This window comes from Lepidochelys olivacea (assembly GCF_965140295.1).
Source record: "Lepidochelys olivacea isolate rLepOli2 genome assembly, chromosome: 14".
Taxonomy (NCBI): domain Eukaryota; kingdom Metazoa; phylum Chordata; order Testudines; family Cheloniidae; genus Lepidochelys; species Lepidochelys olivacea.
In genome coordinates, this window is record NC_140424.1 from 32830650 (window position 1) to 32854465 (window position 23816).

The 23816-nt window shown below is 48.8% G+C and overlaps 2 protein-coding genes, 1 long non-coding RNA gene and 1 pseudogene across 5 annotated transcripts in view; 2 read left to right on the top strand and 2 right to left on the bottom strand.

Annotated features, from left to right (window-relative positions):
- LOC311530653 overlaps window positions 1-18997 on the bottom strand; it is a 35943-nt gene extending 16946 nt beyond the window's left edge. The window contains exon 1 of the long non-coding RNA XR_014714030.1: window positions 17307-18997. This is a non-coding gene — a long non-coding RNA (uncharacterized lncRNA). The remainder of the gene's footprint in view (window positions 1-17306) is intronic.
- Window positions 1-23816, bottom strand: part of LOC311530635 (C-type lectin domain family 2 member D-like) — a 240704-nt pseudogene that overhangs the window by 151879 nt on the left and 65009 nt on the right. The gene's annotated exons all lie outside the window — the stretch shown is intronic.
- Window positions 1-23816, top strand: part of LOC311530637 (C-type lectin domain family 2 member D-like) — a 322581-nt gene that overhangs the window by 73360 nt on the left and 225405 nt on the right.
- On the top strand, window positions 813-21915 carry LOC311530623 (E3 ubiquitin-protein ligase TRIM17-like). 2 transcript variants are annotated; one of them, XM_084647448.1, is made up of 5 exons: window positions 813-943; window positions 1409-1543; window positions 7259-7830; window positions 19004-19099; window positions 21792-21915. In XM_084647448.1, exons 2-5 carry the CDS (start codon window positions 1435-1437, stop codon window positions 21798-21800), a joined length of 786 nt encoding a protein of 261 aa, XP_084503574.1. In that variant the 5' UTR covers window positions 813-943; window positions 1409-1434; the 3' UTR covers window positions 21801-21915. The 2 variants fall into 2 exon arrangements, with proteins under 2 accessions (XP_084503574.1, XP_084503575.1); XM_084647449.1 differs by having other exon boundaries at window positions 1409-1513.

Below are 23816 nucleotides of genomic sequence, written 5' to 3' on the forward strand. Positions count from 1 at the left end.
GAAGGCTCAGAATGGGAGAACCCCTGCAAGGGGCACTAAGGCAATCACACCATAAGTGACTGCTCCCTCTTTGGCCTAAGTAGTTAGCCAATATTTAGGACCTTACTGGGTTGTTTCTGTCACACATGACCCCTGTACAGTGTCCAAGTGGGCTGGGCCAAGAGGGAGAATCCCACCCAACAATGGCCTTAGAGGGGAGGCAGAGGGAGGGGGAGATTAGTGTTCACACTTCTCAGCACATGATGGGACAAGGGGAGAATCCTGATCCTCAGACTGGGTGGTTGCTTTGTAACTTTGCAGTCGAGATACTGTGGTGATGGACACCAGAGTCTGTAGCTACATAGACACAGGAGGTGTGTTCAGGGATAGCCAGGTGTGTGTGTATAAGTGAGAGTGAGAGATGTGATGCTCCCTGTACAGCGTCCTCACTGAGAGCAGATGGAGCGACTGGCTGGAGCTGAGGAGAGGCCAAGCTGCAGGAACTGGTTGACATGAGGGTAGCCCATGGCTCCGTGTTGCAATGACTATTCTCAACTCACCCCACAGCAGGAGGCAGTTGGCAGAAGGGAAATGCCCAGTTGCTGTTAGGGCAGCACTTTTAGGGGAACAAGGAAGTGAAATTAAACCTGTCACTCCTGGTTCACACAGGGGCAAGCAGGAAAATCAGGCCAAGTGAAGGTGAGGAAGCTGCCAACTGGCCTGTGTCATCTGACAAGTCTGCACAGCAGCTGCTCCGTGCAGAGCAGGGTGGGGGGAGGACACACCCCGACAGGGCCGGGCTGTTGTGGTTGTGGGCGGTTCTCTCCCCAGGCCCAATGGTAGGTGGTGTCTGTGGGTGGAGAGGGCACAGGGCTGCTCACTCCAGAGCGGCACCGAGCTTGAGGAAAGCACAGAGGGGCTGGCAGCTCCCAGGGACAGACAGAGCTGGGGCCAGAGACTGATGGTAAGGACTGACTGGCCCTACCCCCACCATTTTTTCATTCGGGCCCTGGGGCATCTGTACAGAGGGACTGGATACCTCCCCCGCATTCCCCATCACATCGCCCATGGATCCAGGCAGATCTGGGAACCTCCCTCCCCACTTCAGTCCCCTGTTGCCCTTTTAAGTCTCCATCTCTCCTTCCCCCTCTCCTCTCCCATCGGGTTGGGAGACTCTGTCCCTGGCCCAGTCCCGGGGCGGTCGCTCTCCCGGAGCTGGCTCGGCTCCTGCAGGTGCTCAGGGGGGCAGAGCCTGGTCGGGTCAGGGAGGGCAGCAGCTCTGGGACTCGCAGACCCCCGCCCGGGAGCAGAGATGGGGTGAGGAGGGGCCATTTGTGGAGGGTCACTTTCCTGGGGGCTCCGGCTCAGGAAGTCATTCAGGGATCCAGGGATCTGCCTGTGCCTGAAACACCAGGTTTGTGTTTCCCAGATTAACAGGATTTAGGTGGGAAGGCTATGACAGATTCAGAGGTGGCAGTGGGAGTGACCCATGTAGCAGATGACACAATGAAGATGACTGGATGTGGAAGCTGTGGTATGTACATGATCCTGGAGGGGGCACCTGGTAAGAGTTTTGTCTGCATGAAATGCCGTCTGATAGAGCTGATGGAGGAAAAGATCAGAGGTTTGGAGATGCAGGTGGAAAGTCTGGTAGAGTTTAGGAAGGGGTTTGAGCAGATTATGGAGCAAAGACATGAGGTATCTGAAGGGAAAAGCTCAGACTTGCAGATGGAAGCAGGACTAGGGAATTCTGAGGGGAGACTGGGTGAGGAAAGTGGTCAGTGGAAGCATGTGACTAAAAGAACTAGGCAGAGGAAAAGACGGGCTAGTGAAGGAGAAATAGAGCTTCAGAATAGGTTTGCAGAGTTGGAAAATGAAGAAGGGGCTCAGCAGGTAGTCACTGAAGGTGACAGGGCAAGGAAGAAGAGAAGAGCGGTTAGTCCTATAGGAAAAGGGGAAGAGTTAATGGAGATTACACCAAATATGAGCCCCAGGAGGATACAGGATGGGTTAAAAAGGATTACAAGGGAGAATGGGAATGGAAAGAACTTGCAGCCAGAGGGAACAGGGGATAGACTGGAGAATAGCACCGTCACTAGGAAAAGGCAGGTCTATGTGATTGGGGACTCTTTACTGAGAAGAATAGATAGGCCTGTAACCAGAGCTGATCCAGAAAATAGGAGGGTGTGCTGTCTTCCAGGTGCTAAGATACGGGATGTAGACCTGAGGTTGAAAAGGATTCTAAAGGGAGCGGGAAAGAATCCCCTAATTATCCTTCATGTGGGAACAAATGATACGGCTAGATTCTCGCTGGAAAGTATTAAGGGAGACTATGCTAGGCTGGGGAGGACGCTTAAGGAAATTGAGGCTCAGGTGATCTTTAGTGGGATTCTGCCTGTTCCTAGAGAAGGGCAACAAAGGTGTGACAAGATTATGACTATCAATAGATGGCTTAGGCAGTGGTGCTATAAGGAGGGCTTTGGGATGTATGGCCATTGGGAGGCATTCATGGATAGAGGACAGTTCTCTCGGGATGGACTTCATCTGAGTAGGGAAGGAAATAGACTTCTAGGATGGAGGCTGGCACAACTGATTAAGAGAGCTTTAAACTAGGAATTTGGGGGAGATGGTTGGGAGATGTCCAGGTAATCTCCACGCCAGAATTTAGCATAGAGTGGAAAGAAAATGAAGTAAGAGTGGATACAGCTGTAGGTAGGAGGAAGGGCAGTGTAGATACAAGTCTAATAGGTTATACTGGTAGTAAAATAACCGTGCCTAATAGGGTACAGAATGTGAGTGAGGCCAAACAGCAAAAATTAAGATGTTTGTACACTAATGCAAGGAGCCTAGGTAACAAAATGGAGGAACTAGAGTTACTGGTGCAGGAAGTGAAACCAGATATTATAGGTATAACAGAGACCTGGTGGAACAGTCGTCATGACTGGGCTACAGGTATTGAAGGGTATGTGCTGTTTAGGAAAGACCGAAATAAAGGTAAAGGTGGTGGAGTAGCACTGTATATCAATGATGAGATAGAATGTAAAGAAATAAGAAGCGATGAAATGGATATGACTGAGTCTGTCTGGGCAACAATTAAATTGGGGAAGAAAACTATTAGAGCCTCCCCTGGGATAGTGCTTGGGGTGTGCTATAGACCGCCGGGATCTAATTTGGATATGGATAGAGCCCTTTTTAATGTTTTTAATAAAATAAATACTAATGGAAACTGTGTGATCATGGGAGACTTTAACTTCCCAGATATAGACTGGAGGACGAGTGCTAGTAATAATAATAGGGCTCAGATTTTCCTAGATGCGATAGCTGATGGATTCCTTCAGCAAGTAGTTGCTGAACCGACTAGAGGGGATGCCATTTTAGATTTGGTCTTGGTGAGTAATGAGGACCTCATAGAGGAAATGGTTGTAGGAGATAATCTTGGCTCAAGTGATCATGAGCTAATTCAGTTCAAACTGAATGGAAGGATTAACAAAAATAAATCTGCAACTAGGGTTTTTGATTTCAAAAGGGCTGACTTTCAAAAATTAAGGAAATTAGTTAGGGAAGTGGATTGGACTGAAGAATTTATGGGTTTAAAGGTAGAGGAGGCCTGGGATTATTTTAAATTAAAGCTGCAGAAGCTATCGGAAGCCTGCATCCCAAGAAAGGGGAAAAAATTCATAGGCAGGAGTTGTAGACCAAGCTGGATGAGCAAGCATCTTAGAGAGGTAATTAAGAAAAAGCAGAAAGCATATAGGGAGTGGAAGAAGGGAGGGATCAGTAAGGAAAGCTACCTTATTGAGGTCAGAAGATGTAGGGATAAAGTGAGACAGGCTAAAAGTCAAGTAGAGTTGGACCTTGCAAAGGGAATTAAAACCAATAGTAAAAGGTTCTATAGTCATATAAATAGGAAGAAAACAAAGAAAGAAGAAGTGGGACCGCTAAAAACTGAGGATGGAGTGGAGGTCAAGGATAATCTAGGCATGGCCCAATATCTAAACAAATACTTTGCCTCAGTCTTTAATAAGACTAAAGAGGATCTTAGGGATAATGGTAGCATGATAAATGGGAATGAGGATATGGAGGTAGACATCACCATATCTGAGGTAGAAGCGAAACTCAAACAGCTTAATGGGACTAAATCGAGGGGCCCAGATAATCTTCATCCAAGAATATTAAAAGAATTGGCACAAGAAATTGCAAGCCCATTAGCAAGAATTTTTAATGAATCTGTAAACTCAGGGGTTGTACCGTATGATTGGAGAATTGCTAACATAGTTCCTATTTTTAAGAAAGGGAAAAAAGTGATCCAAGTAATTATAGGCTTGTTAGTTTGAAATCTGTAGTATGCAAGGTCTTGGAAAAAATTTTGAAGGAGAAGGTAGTTAAGGACATTGAAGTCAATGGTAAATGGGACAAAATACAACATGGTTTTACAAAAGGTAGATCGTGCCAAACCAACCTGATCTCCTTCTTTGAGAGAGTAACAGATTTTTTAGATAAAGGAAACGCAGTGGATCTAATTTACTTAGATTTTAGTAAGGCGTTTGATACTGTGCCACATGGGGAATTATTAGTTAAATTGGATAAGATGGGCATCAATAGGAAAACTGAAAGGTGGATAGGGAATTGGTTAAAGGGGAGACTACAACGGGTCCTACTGAAAGGTGAACTGTCAAGTTGGAGGGAGGTTACCAGTGGAGTTCCTCAAGGATCAGTTTTGGGACCAATCTTATTTAATCTTTTTATTACTGACCTGGGCACAAAAAGTGGGAGTGTGCTAATAAAGTTTGCAGATGATACAAAGCTGGGAGGTATTGCTAATTTAGAGAAGGACAGGGATACCCTACAGGAGGATCTGGATGATCTTGTAAACTGGAGTAATAGGAATAGGATGAAATTTAATAGTGAGAAGTGTAAGGTCATGCATTTAGGGATTAATAACAAGAATTTTAGTTATAAGCTAGGGACGCATCAACTAGAAGTAACGGAGGAGGAAAAGGACCTTGGAGTATTGGTTGATCATAGGATGACTATGAGCTGCCAATGTGATATGGCTGTGAAAAAAGCTAATGTCGTCTTGGGATGCATCAGGAGAGGTATTTCCAGTAGGGATAAGGAGGTTTTAGTACCGTTATATAAGGCACTGGTGAGACCTCACCTGGAATACTGTGTGCAGTTCTGGTCTCCCATGTTTAAGAAGGATGAATTCAAACTGGAACAGGTACAGAGAAGGGCTACTAGGATGATCCGAGGAATGGAAAACTTGTCTTATGAAAGGAGACTCAGGGAGCTTGGCTTGTTTAGCCTAACTAAAAGAAGGTTGAGGGGAGATATGATTGCTCTCTATAAATATATCAGAGGGATAAATACCAGAGAGGGAGAGGAATTATTTAAACTCAGTACCAATGTGGACACAAGAACAAATGGATATAAACTGGCCACTAGGAAATTTAGATTAGAAATTAGACGAAGGTTTCTAACCATCAGAGGAGTGAAGTTTTGGAATAGCCTTCCGAGGGAAGTAGTGGGGGCAAAAGATCTATCTTGCTTTAAGATTAAACTCAATAAGTTTATGGAGGAGATGGTATGATGGGATAACATGGTTTTGGTAATTAAATATTCATGGTAAATAGGCCCAATGGCCTGTGATGGGTTTTTAGATGGGGTAAGATCCAAGTTACCCGGGAAAGAATTTTCTGTAGTATCTGGCTGATGAATCTTGCCCATATGCTCAGGGTTTAGCTGATCGCCATATTTGGGGTCGGGAAGGAATTTTCCTCCAGGGCAGATTGGAAGGCCCTGGAGGTTTTTCGCCTTCCTCTGTAGCATGGGGCACGGGTCACTTGCTGGAGGATTCTCTGCTCCTTGAGGTCTTCAAACTACAATTTGAGGACTTCAATAGCACAGATATAGGTGTGAGGTCTTTTTTAGGAGTGGTGGGTGAAATTCTGTGGCCTGCATTGTGCAGGAGGTCAGACTAGATGATCATAATGGTCCCTTCTGGCCTAAATATCTATGAATCTATGAAACCAGGAGCAGGAACAGCAAACCCTACACCACACATGACAAATAGAGAGTGACAGACACACATCAGGGGCAGGGACAGGAAAACACAGAGGCCTCATGTAAATCAGGAGTTACTCACTGGAGTCACTGGGCCTGATTCCCCACATTGCAGAGGTGGCAGTGCAGATTCTCTCTCTCCTTCCCAGGAGCCAGTGATGGGGGATGCAGCCCCATGGACTCTAAGAGTAGGGCCGAGGTTAGTGCCAGCCCAAGGAGAGACAGATGCTCTCACGCGGCACTGGGTTCAGTGGAACCCTGTTTGGGGTCAGGCTAGGGATAAGTGATACCCATAAGAGCTATGAATTTTTGTGGAAGTTGTTTTTCCTGGGACTGGCTCAGGGGTTTCAGACTGACCATAGAATCATAGAATCATAGAATATCAGGGTTGGAAGAGACCTCAGGAGGTCATCTAGTCCAACCCCCTGCTCAAAGCAGGACCAATCCCCAATTAAATCATCCCAGCCAGGGCTTTGTCAAGCCTGACCTTAAAAACTTCTAAGGAAGGAGATTCTATCTACCACCTCCCTAGGTAACGCATTCCAGTGTTTCACCACCCTCCTAGTGAAAAAGTTTTTCCTAATATCCAACCTAAACCTCCCCCACTGCAACTTGAGACCATTACTCCTTGTCCTGTCCTCTTCTACCACTGAGAATAGTCTAGAACCATCCTCTCTGGAACCACCTCTCAGGTAGTTGAAAGCAGCTATCAAATCCCCCCTCATTCTTCTCTTCTGCAGACTAAACAATCACAGTTTCCTCAGCCTCTCCTCATAAGTCTCATCAGCAAGTTAAAGAAGTATGGGCTGGATGAATGCACTATAAGGTGGGTAGGAAGTTGGCTAGATTGTCGGGCTCAACGGGTAGTGATCAATGGCTCCATGTCTAGTTGGCAGCCGATGTCAAGTGGAGTGCCCCAGGGGTCGGTCCTGTGGCCGGTTTTGTTCAATATCTTCATAAATGATCTGGAGGATGGGGTGGATTGCACTCTCAGCAAATTTGCAGATGATACTAAACTAGGAGGAGTGGTAGATACAGTGGCAGGTAGGGATAGGATACAGAGGGACCTAGACAAATTGGAGGATTGGGCCAAAAGAAATCTGATGAGGTTCAACAAGGATAGGATGAGGTTGCTCTCCTCATGTGTTCCAGACCCCTAATCATTTTTGTTGCCCTTTGCTGGACTGTCTCCAATTTTTCCACATCCTTCTTGTAGTGTGGGGCCCAAAACTGGACAAAGTACTCCAGATGAGGACTCACCAATGTCGAATAGAGGGGAACGATCACGTCCCTCGATCTGCTGGCTATGCCCCTACTTATACATCCCAAAATGCCATTGGCCTTCTTGGCAACAAGGGCACACTGCCGACTCATATCCAGCTTTCCATAGAGAAAGTGTTAGAAGAAGCCACTTGCTCCATCTGCCTGGAGTACCTGACAAAGCCGGTGACCACAGACTGTGGGCACAACTTCTGCCGAGACTGCATCATCCAGTACAGTGAGCATGGGGAGCTTCAATCAGGCACGAAGATCCCCTGTCCCCAGTGCCGAGCGCCGTTCCAGAAACTCCAGCCCAACAGGCAGCTTGCCAATATTGTAAAGAACATCAAACTATTGGGGTTAAAGTCAGGAAATGTGCAAAAGGAGAATCTTTGTGAGAGACATGAGGAGAAGCTCCTACTCTTCTGTGAGGAGGACAGAGAAGCTATCTGTGTGGTTTGCAGGCAGTCCCAGACTCATCACACTCATGCTGTGATCTCCATACAGGAGGCTGCCCAGGATTACAAGGTGAGAATCACTGCTGCTCTTGGCGAAGGAATCCCTTAAAGACCCCATTATGTTTCTCTCCAGAACCAGCTGCTGGGGGCTGAGTGGGGACTCACATGGCTTAAGAGAGGTGGAGCCAGGCACTGCCAGGCTGGACAGTGAGGGGTCCGGCTGCCTCCCCCAACCCCCAGACAGGTAGTGAAGAGTGGAGCCAGCCATGTCCATCTCTCTGCCAGGCTATGTCTCCAGTGCCAGGTGACCACAGCCACCTTAGAGAACCTGAGTGGGGAAAACCAGGGCTTGTGCCCTTCCCTCTTCAGTGTGTGGGTGAGGCCTGATGGGTTGGCTCAAACAGTGGGTTTAGGGCTTGTTGGCACCTTTGCAACATCAGGAAGGTGGCACCATGGATTCTGCATTACATGGATGTCTCCCAGGGAGGCTCACGCATGTCCCAGTTCAGCTTTCCCCAGCCTAGGCAGGATGTGTATGTGGCTTGTGGAGATCCATGAAGTTGTTTGATTAGAGGCTAAATGGAGCAGAAGTGGAGCCTGTGGGGAACAGACAAAGGAAGGGGAGCCAGTCAGTGTGGGAAATAGGTAACTTTGGCCCTGAGATTAGTGACTTCCCCCAAACACGGATCACCTGAGAGCTGAGGCAATGGGAGAAGGGACATAGAGAAATGTTATGTTTGAACTAGCAGAGAAGGCAATAGACAGACATAGGGAGCTGACAAATAGCTTCTGCTTTGGTGGCTTTATTGTTCAGCTGCAAATCTGAAACTAACATGAAAGCGAAGCTTTGCACTGGAAAGGGTGGAGTGCTCAAACATTGAAAGGAACGGTACATCACATTTGTCCACCCTGCTGTAAAAAACTTTCCAGACACATATACACTATCAATTACATGGCTAACATGAAACACTGTATAACCTAAGTAACAATTGCAGGTGGACTACTGCATACTTTTAAATCTGAAGGGATCATGCTTCCGTTGAATAGCAACACTCTAACTAAACAATTTATAAGTTCAAGTACACGGCTCGTTATTGTATTCTCTTGTGACGGTGGTGTGGCCGTGTCCTGAACTACTGGAACAGTCAGTGGTCAGGAATCAGCTGGATCTGGTATGCAATCACCTGGATCTGGTACCAAAGTTTCTCTTAACAAGTCATTAAGACTAGGAGTTGTAATGGAAGAAGATTCAATCGAGCAACAGAAAGTCCTATTGGGACATCCCCGGACTTCGGTACTTGTTGAGGCTGCAACTGGTCCATATGTGATCTCCATAAAATACCATTGGCTAGTTTTACCAAAAACAATACAAGTCCTGTGCATTTTACACATTCTCCCGGCACCCATTCTCTCAACAACTGTAGTTGCGAGTCCACATTAAGTCTTGAACTTGAAAAGAATGATGATGCATCTCACATAATCAGTTTGCATAGATTGGGATTTGGCTACAAGTGCGGCAATATCAGGATGTAGCAGGTCCCAACAGGGACGCAAAGATTGCTTCAAGCAAAGAGTTTCCGTTGGCTCCTGGGTAGTAGTATGGGGTGTGTGCCTGTAGATGTGTAAGGAATTTTCCAGTCTCTGACTCAAAATAGATTTGTTGCTTTTAAGGGTTGCTTAAGTGTCTGTACAAAAAGAGTTCTGCTAGTAAGTTTGAAGCCCGATAGTATGAGCATATGTGCTGAATTCCGTTTGAAGCTAGGAACCTCTGAAATTCTGCAGAACAGAATTGAGGTCCATTGTCACTCACTAACTGTAACAGTAAACCAAATTATCTGAACAAGGTGCGAAGATGTCCAATGATCTTAGCAGTAGTAGCAAAAGTCATGCTGAAAACTACTGGTCATTTCAAATGGTGTTGACTAAGACCAAAAACATGTAACCTTCTAAAAATCTGGCAAAGTCCATGTGATTAAGTGTCCAGTGTGTCTGACTTCACAACCAAGGTGTTTGAACAATCTGGCCAGGATCATATTGAATTTGCTGGCACATAGGTATTGGAAGAAGATGAAGTGCTATAATTTGTCAATCCCGTCTAACAGATGTGACTCCAGGCTATGGCCTTCATCTGTACGATTCTAAGATGGGCTTTGTGAAGAGCTTCCAAACCTGAGATTGAACTGATTTTGGAATGAGCATTCACATTTCCCATAAGATGCAACCGTAATTCACAGATAATTCATGTTGACATGACATGAATTGTGTAAACTGGGGATTCTTACAATTGAACCCTGTACCTTGTGGTACCATTCCCTTCACAAGAGAAAGCACATCATCTGCAGCAGTTTCTTTGTTGATGCCTGTGCTAGTAATAGGTAACCTATTCATCAAGTTGAGAGAGAACATTTCATCCGAAGTTTCTTTGGGTAAATGAGAGGTTGGGTATGGCTTGTGTGATGGCCTATCAGCATTGCCATGCTGAGTCCCTTTATGGAACTGGATAGTACAGGAATGAGCCAAAAGTAGCAATGCCCATCATTGCATGCAAGCAGTAGCTAATGACGGAATTCCATGTTTCAGTCCAAATATTGAAAGTAAGGGCAATGATCCATCTGCAAAGTAATATGTCTATGTAGTGAGGCAGAGTGGCCTCCCACTGACCCAGAGCAGGAGGGTCCTGCTTGGTGGAGAATGTGGGCAGCAACCTGACCCCTGCAGTAAGAGGTTCTGCATATGCCATGCCTTAGATATCCCTAATGGGAGAGATGGAGCTTGACAAACTCATTAAGTATCTGGCCAAGAGCAAACAGCAGCAGTAGGTGTCATAACTCCAGCAACAACGGCAACTAGTACAGGTGCTGGGGGCCAAACAGCAACTGTTCTGGGATTTGGGGGCCCAACACCGTGAGGAGCAGCAACAGTGTCTCCAACAGCTTGCAACCCTGCTACCTGGACCCAGTGGGCCACCTCCCAGGGGTACAATGAATCCCCCTACGTTTCCCATTGCCCTCTTGGCCCCCTACCTGACTGAGGCAACCCAGATCGCCTATCGGGGCCTCCCAATCGATGAGGCACAAGATTATGGATGCATGAAGTTGCCCATTTTAGATGCCTTGGACATCATGCTGGAGACCTTGCACCAGCAAAATTGGGCTAACACCTACCCGCTGGGGGCCTGGCCACAGGTCATCGCCCAGAAGATAAAAGACCTCTGCTGGCAATGGCTGCATCCTGAGCAGTGGTCAGCAGGTGAGGTCGCTGAGCAGATCACCCTAGAGCAGTTTGTTCATGTCCTCCTGCCCCAGGGGAGGGCTTGGGTACTCCGGCACTGACCCACAACATTTAGTGCGGCTGTCACCTTAATGGAGGACTTCTTGGCCACTGAGAATCCTATTGGGCCAGGAGCCTGAGCCCTGGCCTCAACGCTCGATTTGATGCTCCTTGGCCCAGCAAGGAAGCCCAGGCCGAAGGAGCCCATGGCCGAATCCAAACCCATGACGATAGGGCAGCAAACAACCACTGGGCCCATGTGGCAGAGATGCTCCAACGTTGCTGACAAGACCACAACCCAAATCCCTCAGAGGTGATCCCCTGGCCAGGGCAACTAGAGCCTGGACCCTGCTTCTCCTGCAGCCGGCTTAGGCACTTACAATGGAAGTGTCCCGAGATGGACTGCATCTTCGGCCAAGTCTGTACCGCAGAGTCTCAGGCCAGCAAACAACCACTGTGAAGTTTGGGTGAAAACGAGTCACAGCCCTCATAGACTCAGGCTGTAGGCAAAACCTCATCCACCAGGAATTTGCCCCTGGACCCACACAAGCACGTTGAGAGATACACCTCCAATGCATCCACAGGGATGTAAAATCATATCCCAGTACCTAGATCTCTCTGACCATTAACAGACTGATGTGGGTGTTGACACTGGGGTTGGCTTCCACCTCACCTATCCGGTCATCCTGGGATGAGACTGGCTGGGGTTTGACAGCCTTCTTCGGAAGACGAGGAGGAGGCTGAAGAACCCCAAGGGGAACACCCTGATGAGCCCCCAGTCCCAATGACGATGCTGGGCCTCCCTGTGGAGAGTCCCATGATGACCCCCCTTTACAGATTTTTGTTGCAACCAGAGGGATGAGCCCACACTGAGCTGGGCCTACAAACAGGTAGGCCAGGTCAACCGAGCCATGACTGATCTCCTGAGGGCTGCACAATGGACCCAATTCAAGCTGACAGGCAATCACTTCTACCATGTTAATCAGAACTCCCAAACTCAGGAAGTCTGGACCCAGTTGGTTGTCCCCCACAATCCTAAGAAGGCCACCTTGAAGCTTGTCCACGACATTTCCATGGCTGGCCACCTGGAACAAGAGAAAAACCTGGCCTGAGTTCTGTCATGCTTCTTCTGCCCTGGAGTCCATCAGGAGGTAAAGGTCTAATTCACCTTATGCCCTGAGTGCCAACTAGCTGTCTCTGTCGAGGTGGCGAAAGCACCCTTGGTCCCCTTACCCATGGTCAGGGATCCCTTTGAGCAAATTGCGATGGACCTGGTGGGTCCTCTCCTAAGAGTAATGCGGGGTTCCAGGATAGCCTCATACTGATGGATTATGCCACTCACTTCCCCGAGGCCATCCCATTATGGAACACTTCCATCGCAGCTGAACTGGTGAAGGTATTCCCTTGTGTGGGCCTTCCCCCTGAGATTCTCATGGATCAAGGGACCAACTTCACTTCCCGGCTGATCCATCAGGTGTGTACCTTGTTGTGACATGTATGACAGTTTCTGGGCTTAGCTGGGTATTACTGACACTTTGTGTCCCAGTTTGAATCCATCACAGCACCCCTCATGGCATTCTTAACCAAGGACCGCCCATGTCGGTACGCTGGTGAGCAGAATGTGAAGATATGTTCTGAGCCCTAAAGGAAAGCCTGGGTAGGGAACCCATGCTCTTCAGCCGCAATTTCAACTGTGAGTTCCTGGTCCAAATCGATGCTTCAGAGGTGGGGCTCAGGGCAGCCCTCTCCCAGGAGTTGGATAGAGAAGAGCATCCCACCCTCTATATCTGTGGGAAGCTCTCCCCGCCCCGAGAATGTAACTATTCAGTTATACAGAAGGAGGCCCTGGCTGTTAAATGGGCTATCTTCCCTTTCATACTGATCACCGACCACAAAGCCTTAAAATGGCTAAATACCACGAAAAGTACCAATGCCAGATTGATGAGATGGTATCGCATCCTCCAGCAATTTGCCTTTACTGTCTGACGCTCAGCAGGTAAGGATAACACTAACACAGATTTTCTGTCTGACCTGGGGGGAGTCAGGATGGCAGCCATGAAGACCAGATGGACTTAAGGGGTGTGTGTGTGTAGTGAGGCGAAGTGGCCTCTCACTGAGCCAGAGGCAGAGGGACCACTCTCCGAACTCAGGTGGGCAGAGCCAGACCATGCTCACCCCTCCGACTGGAAGTCAGGGGGTGGGACAAGAAATATATAGGGCTGGTCCTGGAGCTCAGTTGGGCTGCAGCTGCTGAAGGAGACAGATGCCTCTTGACCTCTCCTGAGCTGGGAGACTTCAGCGGACCGCTGCTGAGCTGAGGAGTGACCAGAGCTTCTGGAGCCATGCACTGACCAAGGCATTGAAGAGTCGCTGGGACTGGCACTGGACTTCTACCCCAACAAACTGGAGGACCACCCGCGGATCCAAGTACACCCCATGGGGAGTGTAGGAAGTGGCCCAGAGGCAGCCGACCCCAGTCTGGCTGTATTGCTGCCGGAGACCTGCTCAGCGAGTTGCAGCTGGATTCCCTGCTGACCCAGTGGTGGAATACTCCACCACTGTTAGGGCCTTGGGTCGGGGCCTGATGGAGTCGGGTGGGCCCGGGCCCCGCTGCCACTTCACCCCTGAGGTGGCAGTCTCCCCTTGCTAGGCCAAGAGGCCTGCATTTGTTGGCCATCTGCTGGAGCTCGGATACCCAACCCTCTTGCCGTTCTACACAGAGCCACAGGCTCCTTGCTGCCCCACCCTGACCGAGGGCTTGGGCTCATAACTGTTTGCTGCTCTGCCCTGACTGCAGGCCAGAGGCATAGACAGTTTCTTGACCCGCCCTACTTGGGGGTCTGGGACCCCGAGACTCATTTGTGGATCTGCCCAGACTGCAGGCCAGAGCCATCTAGTCTGTGTAGTGCTCTGCTAATTCCCTGATTGTGGGTGACGCTCAGTTATGTAGTGAGGCGGAGTGGCCTCCCACTGACCCAGAGGGAGAGGGACCCCTGCTAACCCACTACAGACTACCATATAGGTAGGTATGGAACAGCCAAATACTAAAGATAATGCTGAGAGCTCTTAGCTCTATTTGCACATAGCTCTTCTCAGAAGTGATGAGTGTTTGTGGTGCAAAGGTGATTGGTTTCTCTATACCATTAGGAAAAATGTTTGCGAGAACTGTGCCCACTCCATATGGTGAAGCATCACAAACCACTTGCAATGGAATCAAAACATCAACGTGCATTAGAACGTAAACTGACGTCAACAGTTTCTTTACTTCATTAAATGCATGCACACACTCTTAAAGATGACAAACTGTCACCAGATTAGGAAGAAATTTACTGCAGCAGTTAAGCAGTCCTAAGAATGAACATAACTGTGACATGTTCTCTGCCAGTGGTGCTTCAAGAACCATCTCCTCTTCTCTGGCAATTTCCTTAAGCCCAGGGCATCAATTACATATCCAAGTATTCAGCTGAAGATTTGAAAAACTCACAATGGTCTTGAAAAATCCTTAGTCCATGGTCTTCCAAATGTGTCAAAGCAGAACCCAAATTTCACAGATAATTCTCTTGATCCTTTCGTGTAACAAAGATGTCCTCCAAGTAACACTGAGCTCCATTCAGTCCCTTCAGAATCTCATCCACGGCTTTCTAGAACAGGGCAGGTGCTGATGTGATACTAAAAGGCAACCTTTTATAACAAAGTAAGACTTTTTGTGTGTTGATTGAGCCAGCATCTTGCAAATATCTCACAATCTCCATTTGTAGGTATGCACTGAGCAAATCCAATTTACTGAAACACTGTCTACCACTTAAAAGTATTTAATAAATCTTCAGTGTGAGGTAGTGGTTACTAATCTGCACATAAAACTGGATTAAGCATCACTTTGAAATCTCCACATATTAAGACTGAGTCTTTCCTGATCACTGGTACAATGGGTGTAGACCACTCACTGTGTGAAACTGGTGACAGGATACCAATGTTCACTGAACGGTCCAGATCAGCTTCCACCAGATGCTTCAGAGTATAAGGCACAGCTCTGGGCTTGCAATGTTTTGGCTGGCTGTCAGTGAGCTTCCCTGAGACGTTTATCTGTCTAAGTTCTTTCAAAAACTTTAGAATGTCTGTCCAGTATTTCCTGAAGATTTTGAGGTACTTCTGTGATCACTTTGATCTTGAGCCAATTCATCTTGAGCTTCTCAAGTCAAGATCTTCCAAATAATGGTGGATACTTTCCTTCAATCACATAAAAAGGTAAAACAACTGATTGGCCATCTAGTTGAACTTTTACCTGGCATATCCCTTTTTTGGACTAATTTTTCCCCCACTATAAGTCTTTAAAGTGGACGTTTCTTCCAGAGGAACTTGTGGCAATATCTAGTGATAGGCAGATACAGAAATCAATGAAACAGTATCAAGCTCCATTCTTGTAGGAACTGCTTCAGTCAGATGCCATCCTTGACTCCAGCTTCTGATAAAACATGAAGTGCTAAATCTTGATTTAAAAAACCCAGGATTACTTGTGGCACCTTAGAGACTAACACATTTATTTGGGCATAAGCTTTCGTGGGCTAAAACCCACTGCATCGGATGCATGCATGAAAGCTTATGCCCAAATAAATTTGTTAGTCTCTAAGGTGCCACAAGTACTCCTTGGTTTTTTTTGTTGTTGATACAGACTAACACGGCTACCACTCTGAAATCTTGATCAGTGTCCCTACAGCTCTTGTCTTTTTCCACATTATGAATTCCCAACTTCCATCATTTCTTAGGTTCAGTCTTCATAGGTGTCTTCTTGGATGTACAGTTACTATGTGTTGCTGGTCTCTGAACTGTGTGACAGGTCACAGCGATGTGTCCTCTCTTCTGGCAGTTCTAACAAATGGCCTGGCATGCCCAGTAATCCTTCTCCGCACGGGTAGTTTGTGCACTATAGCCCCATGGAAATTCTTCATGTTCCCATGGTCCTCTGTCTCACTAATTCAGAATATGAACTCCTCAGTTCATACTAATGTCCAGAAATGTTCTTTGCAGTTTCCATGGCAACAGTCACCTCAACAGCCTTCTTGAATGTGAATGGTGACATAGTCAGTAACGTCTTCTGAACCTGGTCATTGCATAATTGAGAGATACATTGGTCATACAAGGCATCACTTAATGTTTGTCTGAACTGACAGTGCTCTGACAACATCCTTAGAGAAGCAACAAACTGTGCTACTGATTTTCCAGTTCCCTGATCTTGCTGATGGAACTGAAATTGTTCTGCTATCACTGATGATGTAGGAGAAAAGTGTTCCCACATTGTGGCAGTAATTGTGGCATACTTGGCAGTTCTTGGCACAGTTGGAGACAATAAATCATGTGGCAGTCCATATGGCTTCAGACCAGTCACTGTCAGCAAGATTGAAATTCGTTGTCTGTTGGGAAACTACAAATTACCCTGCAAAATTGCTCAAAAAATTTGAGGCACACCACCTGGGATTTTAGTTTTCAACAAATTCATCATCATTGCCCACAAAAGGTGCCATTTCTCTGCTCTCCTGCTCTTCAAGCCTCCTGGATAACCTTTTCTGCCACAGAGAAATTCTTCCATTGTTACTGCACTGTCTGTGCTCGACACGCCCCCCCGCTGGTTGTGTGTCCACACTGCAAACTGCAGAATTCTGCCTTTGGCTGGCTGCGCTTGTGCTCTCTCTGCTAGCAATCGACCCTCATAGCAAGTGAAGGCTCCCCTTCCACTCTCCTGTGTGGCAGAGTCCTTGGAACCCCAACAAGGCTGGGGGGCTCAACCCACAACCTTGTCATGGTCACTCAGGTCAGGGACTAGGGTGTCCCCACTCCGGGGTGCTCTCTCCACACTGGATGCTTCCCTGACCCACTGATCATTACATACAGTTCAAAGCAAATAGAATTTATTAAACAGCAATCGATTTTAAAAAATAAGGAAACAATGGGAAAGGCTAAAGGAAAAGACATGTCACCCCGCTCGGTGGCATGGGGACGTCACAACCAGCGTCTCTGGAATATCAGGGCTGTTCACAGTCTGTTCCTCACACATCCCAGGCCTCCTGCCCAGGCTCTGGCTGTGCTGCAGGGATGCTGCAGGAACTTGCTCTGGAGGTGGCCACACGCTCTAGGTGGCAGGACCCATCTCCCCAGTGTCATCTGCCCCGTCGGGGTTACGATCCCCCCTCCAAGTCTGGCCTGCAAGGCCTCTTGGCTGGGGGCATCTCCCTGCACTGGGCCCGCTGCCCAGGGTCCCCCTTGCTCTCCCCAGCTGCTCACCACACCCAGCTCCGGACTCCTCCAGCCCGAGCTCCAGCTCCACCACTCTGCCTCAGCACGGCGGCTGCTGCTGCTGCTCTGCCTCCAGTTCCCTGGGCTGCTTCTCTGGCCCCCCTGGCTCTGGTTGCTGCAGCTCTCCCCCCAGGACAAGTCTGCTCTGGGGGCTGCTTCTGTGACTCTGCTCCCAGCAGCGACCTGCTTCCTGCGCTGCTTTTCTGGCTCCTCTGGATCTGGCCCAGCTCTGCTCCCCAGCTCAGCTCAGGCCCCTGCTTTCTCTTTAGCACAGCCCCACTCTGCCTGACCCAGGCAATTCCAGCTCACATGGAGGGCAGAACCCCCCTGGCCTCCTGACTCCCTGATTAGCCTGCCCACCCTGTCAATCAGGCTGACCTGGAGCATTGGCCTCTCCCCACTGTTCCTGGGGACTGTCAGTCTCAGGGTCCTGATTTCCCATCCACCCTTCCCCTTTCTTTTGGTACTGGGAGCTAACAACTAAAACACCCCCATTGAGTTTTAGTAAGGGGACAAAGCGAGCTGATGGAAAAACAGCTTCTGCCCTGGTGGTTTTATTGTCAGCTGAAAAACTGAAACTGTGCAAGTGAGGCTTTGCACTGGGGAGGGGGGAGTGCTCAAACATTTAAAGGGACAGCACACCACAAGAAGGGGCCAGATCCTTGGCCCAATGGTGACTGATTGGTAATGCCCATAAACATACATTCATCTCCCTTCTGAGGCCTCCCCTGCCCAGGTGAGCACTCGGTTCTGAAAGGCTGCAGCTTGGCTCAGTGTCCTCAAACTTCAGCTAAACGCCTCCGTTTCTGAGAAATCTTGGAGCAGAGCAGACAAGTGGGGAAGAGTCTCCCCCAGGATCAGTGTCTCAGCCAGACAATGCCTCAGAACGTGCCGCTCTGACGCTGCTGCCTCTGCCCAGGTTATTCTCCTGGCTTTGCTATTGAAATGTGCATTTCTTACAGGGCTGGACTGAGGCACCCCAGCCGCAACATGCTGACAAGGGGCCCTGTCGCGGCCCTGGCCCCATTAGCAGTAGTTGTGGAAGGGGCCACCCACACAAGGGCTGTCTGCTGCGGGTGGAGCCTGTGAACCTATTTAGACAAGCAGGAGGAGAGGCTGGGGGCTCCCTCCCCTTGGGAATCCCAGGGGCTAGGGGTCCTTTTTCCCCACAGGATCAACAGCAAGAATCCTCTCCCTCCCATTGAGAGAGAGAGATACTCGAAAAGGCTCAGGGAGCCCCCCCGCCCCCCATCTATTAGCCAAGGTGTCTATGATTGGATGGGGGAGCTGAGTCATATGACCTACCCCCTGCTGCCACACAAAGCCCCTCTTTTTGCGGAGGGGTTGGCTGTCCCCCAGAGCAGTGAGGCTTGGTGTCAATGTTCCATACACATAAATGGAGCCGTCCCCTCTCATGGCACTGGGCTCAGGCTCTCTACAGACTCAGGCAGGAATCGCTGTGTCTGTCACATTTGGGGCATGTTTTGAATATTTTCTTTGCAACCCAGAAGGTTTGAAACATTCTCTTTTTAATGAAAGCCAAAAGCCTGATTTTATCACATAACTCCAGTAGCTGGGGCCTAGACATGGGTTTGTAGTGCCCCTGTTTCATCTGGCCCTGCCTCCTGCAAATTCCACCCATCAGATGTGCAGATTAATGGCTATCACACATGGTGCCCCTGCAGGTGAAACTCCAGGAAGCCCTGGGCCCTCTGAGGCTGGAGCTGGAGAAGGCCCTGGAGCTGACATCTGAAGAGGAGGAGAAAACCACAGAGTGGCAGGTGGGTGTCTGGGTTTATCCTTCCCCGAGCCCTTCCCCCTGCAGTGTTCCCAGGGTGAGGGGCCAAAAAGCTATAGGCTGATATTACAATCTCCTCTGGCTGTTTGCTCCGAGATGGTGCCATGGTACCAGGAGCGGGAAATGTTTCTGGTGGGGATCACAGTGAAGCATACCAGGGGACAGTTCCTGTCCCATGGTCCATGGCACAGATTCACCCCCGGGCTCTCTGGGGGCAAGAAGGAGATGACATACTCTTACAATGGGTGTGCAGTGTTTGCATGTGAGTCCATTGCCCCATCATACCCACAAACCACGCTGAGTAACTGCAGACGCAGACAGCCCTCAGGAGTGCCAGATCCTCAGAGGTGCTCTCTGCACATCCACACCCAGGGCACCGGGCTCAGTGTGGGCAGATGTTGCCCTGGCCTTTAGGAGTTTGGCCCTAAGGGAGCAGAGCTCAGGGCAGCCCTGGGACTCACTCAGCTGAGCAGACAGAGACAGCCCTTCTTCTCTGCCATCCTCTGCAGCCATCATAGGGCCACTTGACTCATTAATCCTCAGCTGCTGCCTCCTACAATTATAACTACATGGCTGTGGGCAGCCAGCCGGCCTGCCAATATTCACAAAGCAGATACTGTAGTTGTAGAAGGTTGGCATTTGTGTAGAATATATATATTCTATTTGTTCACTCACCCCCACTTCTGGTATTCTCATTCTAGGCGGGGTGGGTGTGCCTATGCAAATGAGATCGGCCCCTGAAGTTCTCTTCCACAACTTGCCACACCTCACCACCAGATGTCAGGGTGGAGCTCATCCTGACACTGCTTACACGCAAAAAGAAAAGGAGTACTAGTGGCACCTTAGAGTCTAACCAATTTATTTGAGCATAAGCTTTCGTGAGCTATAGCTCACTTCATCAGATGTATTCCGATGAAGTGAGCTGTAGCTCACGAAAGTTTATGCTCAAATAAATTGGTTAGTCTCTAAGGTGCCACTAGTACTCCTTTTCTTTTTCTGGTACTCATATTTAGTTTGTGATCTACTATGACCCCCAGATCCCTTTCTGCAGTACTCCTTCCTAGGCAGTCATTTCCCATTTTGTATGTATGCAACTGATTGTTCCTTCCTAAGTGGAGTAGTTTGTATTTTTCCTTATTGAATTTCACCCTGTTTACTTCAGACCATTTCTCCAGTTTGTCCAGATCATTTTGAATTATAATCCTATTCTCCAAAGCACTTGCAACCCCTCCCATCTTTGTATCATCCGCAAACTTTATAAGTGTGCTCTCTATGCCGTTATCTAAATCATTGATGAAGATATTGAACAGAACCAGACCCAGAACTGATCCCTGCGGGACCCCACTCATTATGCCCTTCCAGCATGACTGTGAACCAACAATAACTACTTTTTGGGAATTGTTTTTCAACCAGTTACACACCCAACTTATAGTAACTCCATCTAGGTTGTATTTCCCTAGTTTGTTTATGAGAAGGTCGTGCGAAACAGTTTCAAAACCCTAACTAAAGTCAAGATATACCACATCTACCGCTTCCCCCCATCCAAAGGCATGTTACTGTGTCAAAGAAAGCTATCCGGTTGGTTTAACATGATTTGTTCTTGACAAATCCATGCTGACTGTTACTTATCACCTAATTATCTTCTAGATGTTTGCAAATTGATTGTTTAATTATTTGCTCCATCATGCATCCCATGAAGTGAACTGTAGCTCACGAAACCTTATGCTCAAATAAATTTGTTAGTCTCTAAGATGCCACAAGTACTCCTTTTCTTTTTGCGGATACAGACTAACACGGCTGCTACTCTGAAAGCTAAATGGTCTGTAATTCCCCAGGTTGTCCTTATTCCCCTTTTCATAGATTGACACTATATTTGCCCTTTTCCAGTCTTCTGGAATCTCTTCTGTCTTCCATGACTTTTCAAAGATCACATCATAGGGGAGCTGAAACCAGGGACTTAGGCCTAAGCTCTTTTTGTGCAGTCACTGGGATCTGTGCTCCTCAGTCACTCAGACATAAGCAAAGATCCACCTCTGTCTGTGTAGTGCCTGGCACAACAGGGAACTAGCCTGAGTGGCCTCTAGACCCCACTGCAATGTCCTCCATGTCCCCCTGGCACCCACCCCTCTCTGCAACTCCCACAGCACCTGCCCCTCCAGGTCCCTTGCTACTGCCCCAAATTCCTACCTCCTGCCCCACCCCTGAGCACCTTCCCTCTGCCCCCTGGCACCTGTCTTTCCTCTTCCCTCACCACCACCACCCTTGTTCCTGCAGCCTGCCCTTCCCCCCTTGCCTCCCTGACATCTGTCCCCTTCCTCTGCCAGCCTTTATCCCTCTCTTCTCTGCAACCCCCACTACTCCCCTCCTATCCTTTCTGATTCCTTGATGCCTGACCCGTCCCTCCCACTACTCCATGGAGATCTCCCCCTTCCCTTCCCATCTGCTCCCCTTCCCTGGTGCTTGTTCCTCCCCTCTCCTATGTCCCTCACAAGCACCTGCCCCTCTTTCCATCTCCTCTCCTTCCCCTGCCCCCTTGGCCTTAGATGGGGCCCTGACTCTCCTTAAATGGCCAGCAACCTTGTGTCACAGCAATTAATGGGGACACAGGTTAATTTCCCTTTGATCCCAGTGACCAGCCCCTGCCTCCAGCACTGACTCTGTGACTCTCTCCCCAGTGGATGTGACTCTGGATCCAGACACGGCTCATCCCAGCCTCATCCTGTCTGAGGATCAGAAAACTGTGACATACGAAGACAAACAACAGGATCTGCCTGACAATATTAAGAGATTTGATACTTATCCCATTGTCCTGGGCTTTAACAAATTGACAGGAGGGAGGCATTACTGGGAGGTGGAGGTGGGAGACAAAACAAACTGGACTCTGGGGGTTTGTACAGAATCTGTGACAAGGAAGGGGAAGATTTACCTATCACCTGAGAATGGATTCTGGACAGTGTGTCTGAGATATAAGGAATATAAGGCCCTCACCTCCCATTTAACGCCACTGTCCATGAGCGTCAGGCCCAGCCGGGTAGGGATTTTCCTGGACTATGAGGCAGGAGAGGTCTCATTTTACAATGTGACTGACAAGTCCCATCTCTTCACTTTCACTGACACTTTCTCCGGAACGCTCCACCCTTATTTTTATACTTAGAGTTTACAAAGAGGGATTTAGAAACACATCTCCCTTGATAATCTGCCCAGTCCCAGCTCAGGCTGGAGGGAATCTCTGTTCCTGACAGTGACACCCATGGAGGAGCCTGTCCCCTCCCAGCGCTGACCAGCCCCCAGGTGTGTTCCTATAAGGATGGCCTGGGGAATCATCTGCCTGCCACCGCCTCCCCCGCAGTTCCCAGCACCAAGCCTGTGAGCTAGGGGAGAGGAGAGGGGCAGAGGGGGGATGTAGGCTGCTGGGTTGTGGGCATGCAGAGGCAGAGATGTGTGTAGACACAATGTCAGGGGTGGCTGCTGTTGCTGATGTAAGGGGGACTGTTGTCCCCTTACTGAAACTCAATGAGGATTTTTGGTTGGCCCTCCCAGTAACAAAGGAAAGGGGAATTGCAGATGAGAAACCAAGACCTTGGACTGACAGTCCCCAGGACCAATGGGGAGAGGCAAATGCTCCAGATCCGCCTGATTGACACAGCAGGCAGGCCAATGAGGGAGTAAGGAGAGCGGGGTCCCATCCTCTGTCTGCCCATAGGGGCCGAGCTAGAGCCACAACAGCCAGAGCGAGAGAAGCAGGCCAGGGTTCAGCGCTGTGCTGGGAGCAGAGCCACGGCAGCCAGAGCCAGAGGAGCAGCCCAGAGAGCTGCGCCAGGGGCAGAACAGCAGCTGCGCTGAGGCAGAGCGAAGCTGGGGCTGGGGCTGGGGCTGGAGCAGTCCGGAGAGCAGCTGGGGAGAGCGAGGAGGACCCTGGGCAGCGGGCCCAGTGCAGTAAGACCCCACCAGCCAAAAGGCATTGCAGGCCAGAGTTGGCAGCAAACCATCACCCTGATGTGGGGGCCGATGCTGGGGAGATGGGTCCTGCCACCTTCTCCCCAGCACCGGTCACCGCCAGAGCAAGTGTCCGACCCGCAGCATCCCTGCAGCGCAGCCAGGGCCTGGGCAGGAGGCCTGGGACGTGTGAGGAACAGACTGTGAACTGCCCGTAAATTCCAGAGACGCTGGTTGTGACGTCCCCGTGCCACAGAGTGGGGTTACTTGTTTCCTTTAAGCTTTTCCATTTTTTCCTTATGTGACGTTATTGACATAAACTATGACCACATAGATCATTGTTGCAACCACTATTATATATTTGCAGCAAATATTGTACAAAGGTTGTTGTGTGAGATGTCTATGAAAAGGTTATGATTTTCTGGTTATGGTTATGCTGTCTGTATGTGTGTAGCATTTTTGTAGTTGAAGTTATGAATATTGGCTATGTACTTGTATCTCAGTGTGTTTTGATTCTAAGTAGCCTTAGTGAAGCTTTTGGTCAGCTTCTTGAGAAAGGACTGTTCTCAGTAAGTGCCCAATCAAGAAACAGGTAACTGACAATGACTCTGGGAGATGCCAGTCCACATCTGAGCTTTCCTGGGAACGTTCAAACTAACACGTAAACAATGGCGTTGGCCTGCAAACTGAGTCATGCATGGACATGTGACTTGCCCATGTGACTCCAGACTCCATCTTGCTGCTGTCATTTTCCGCAGTAAGAA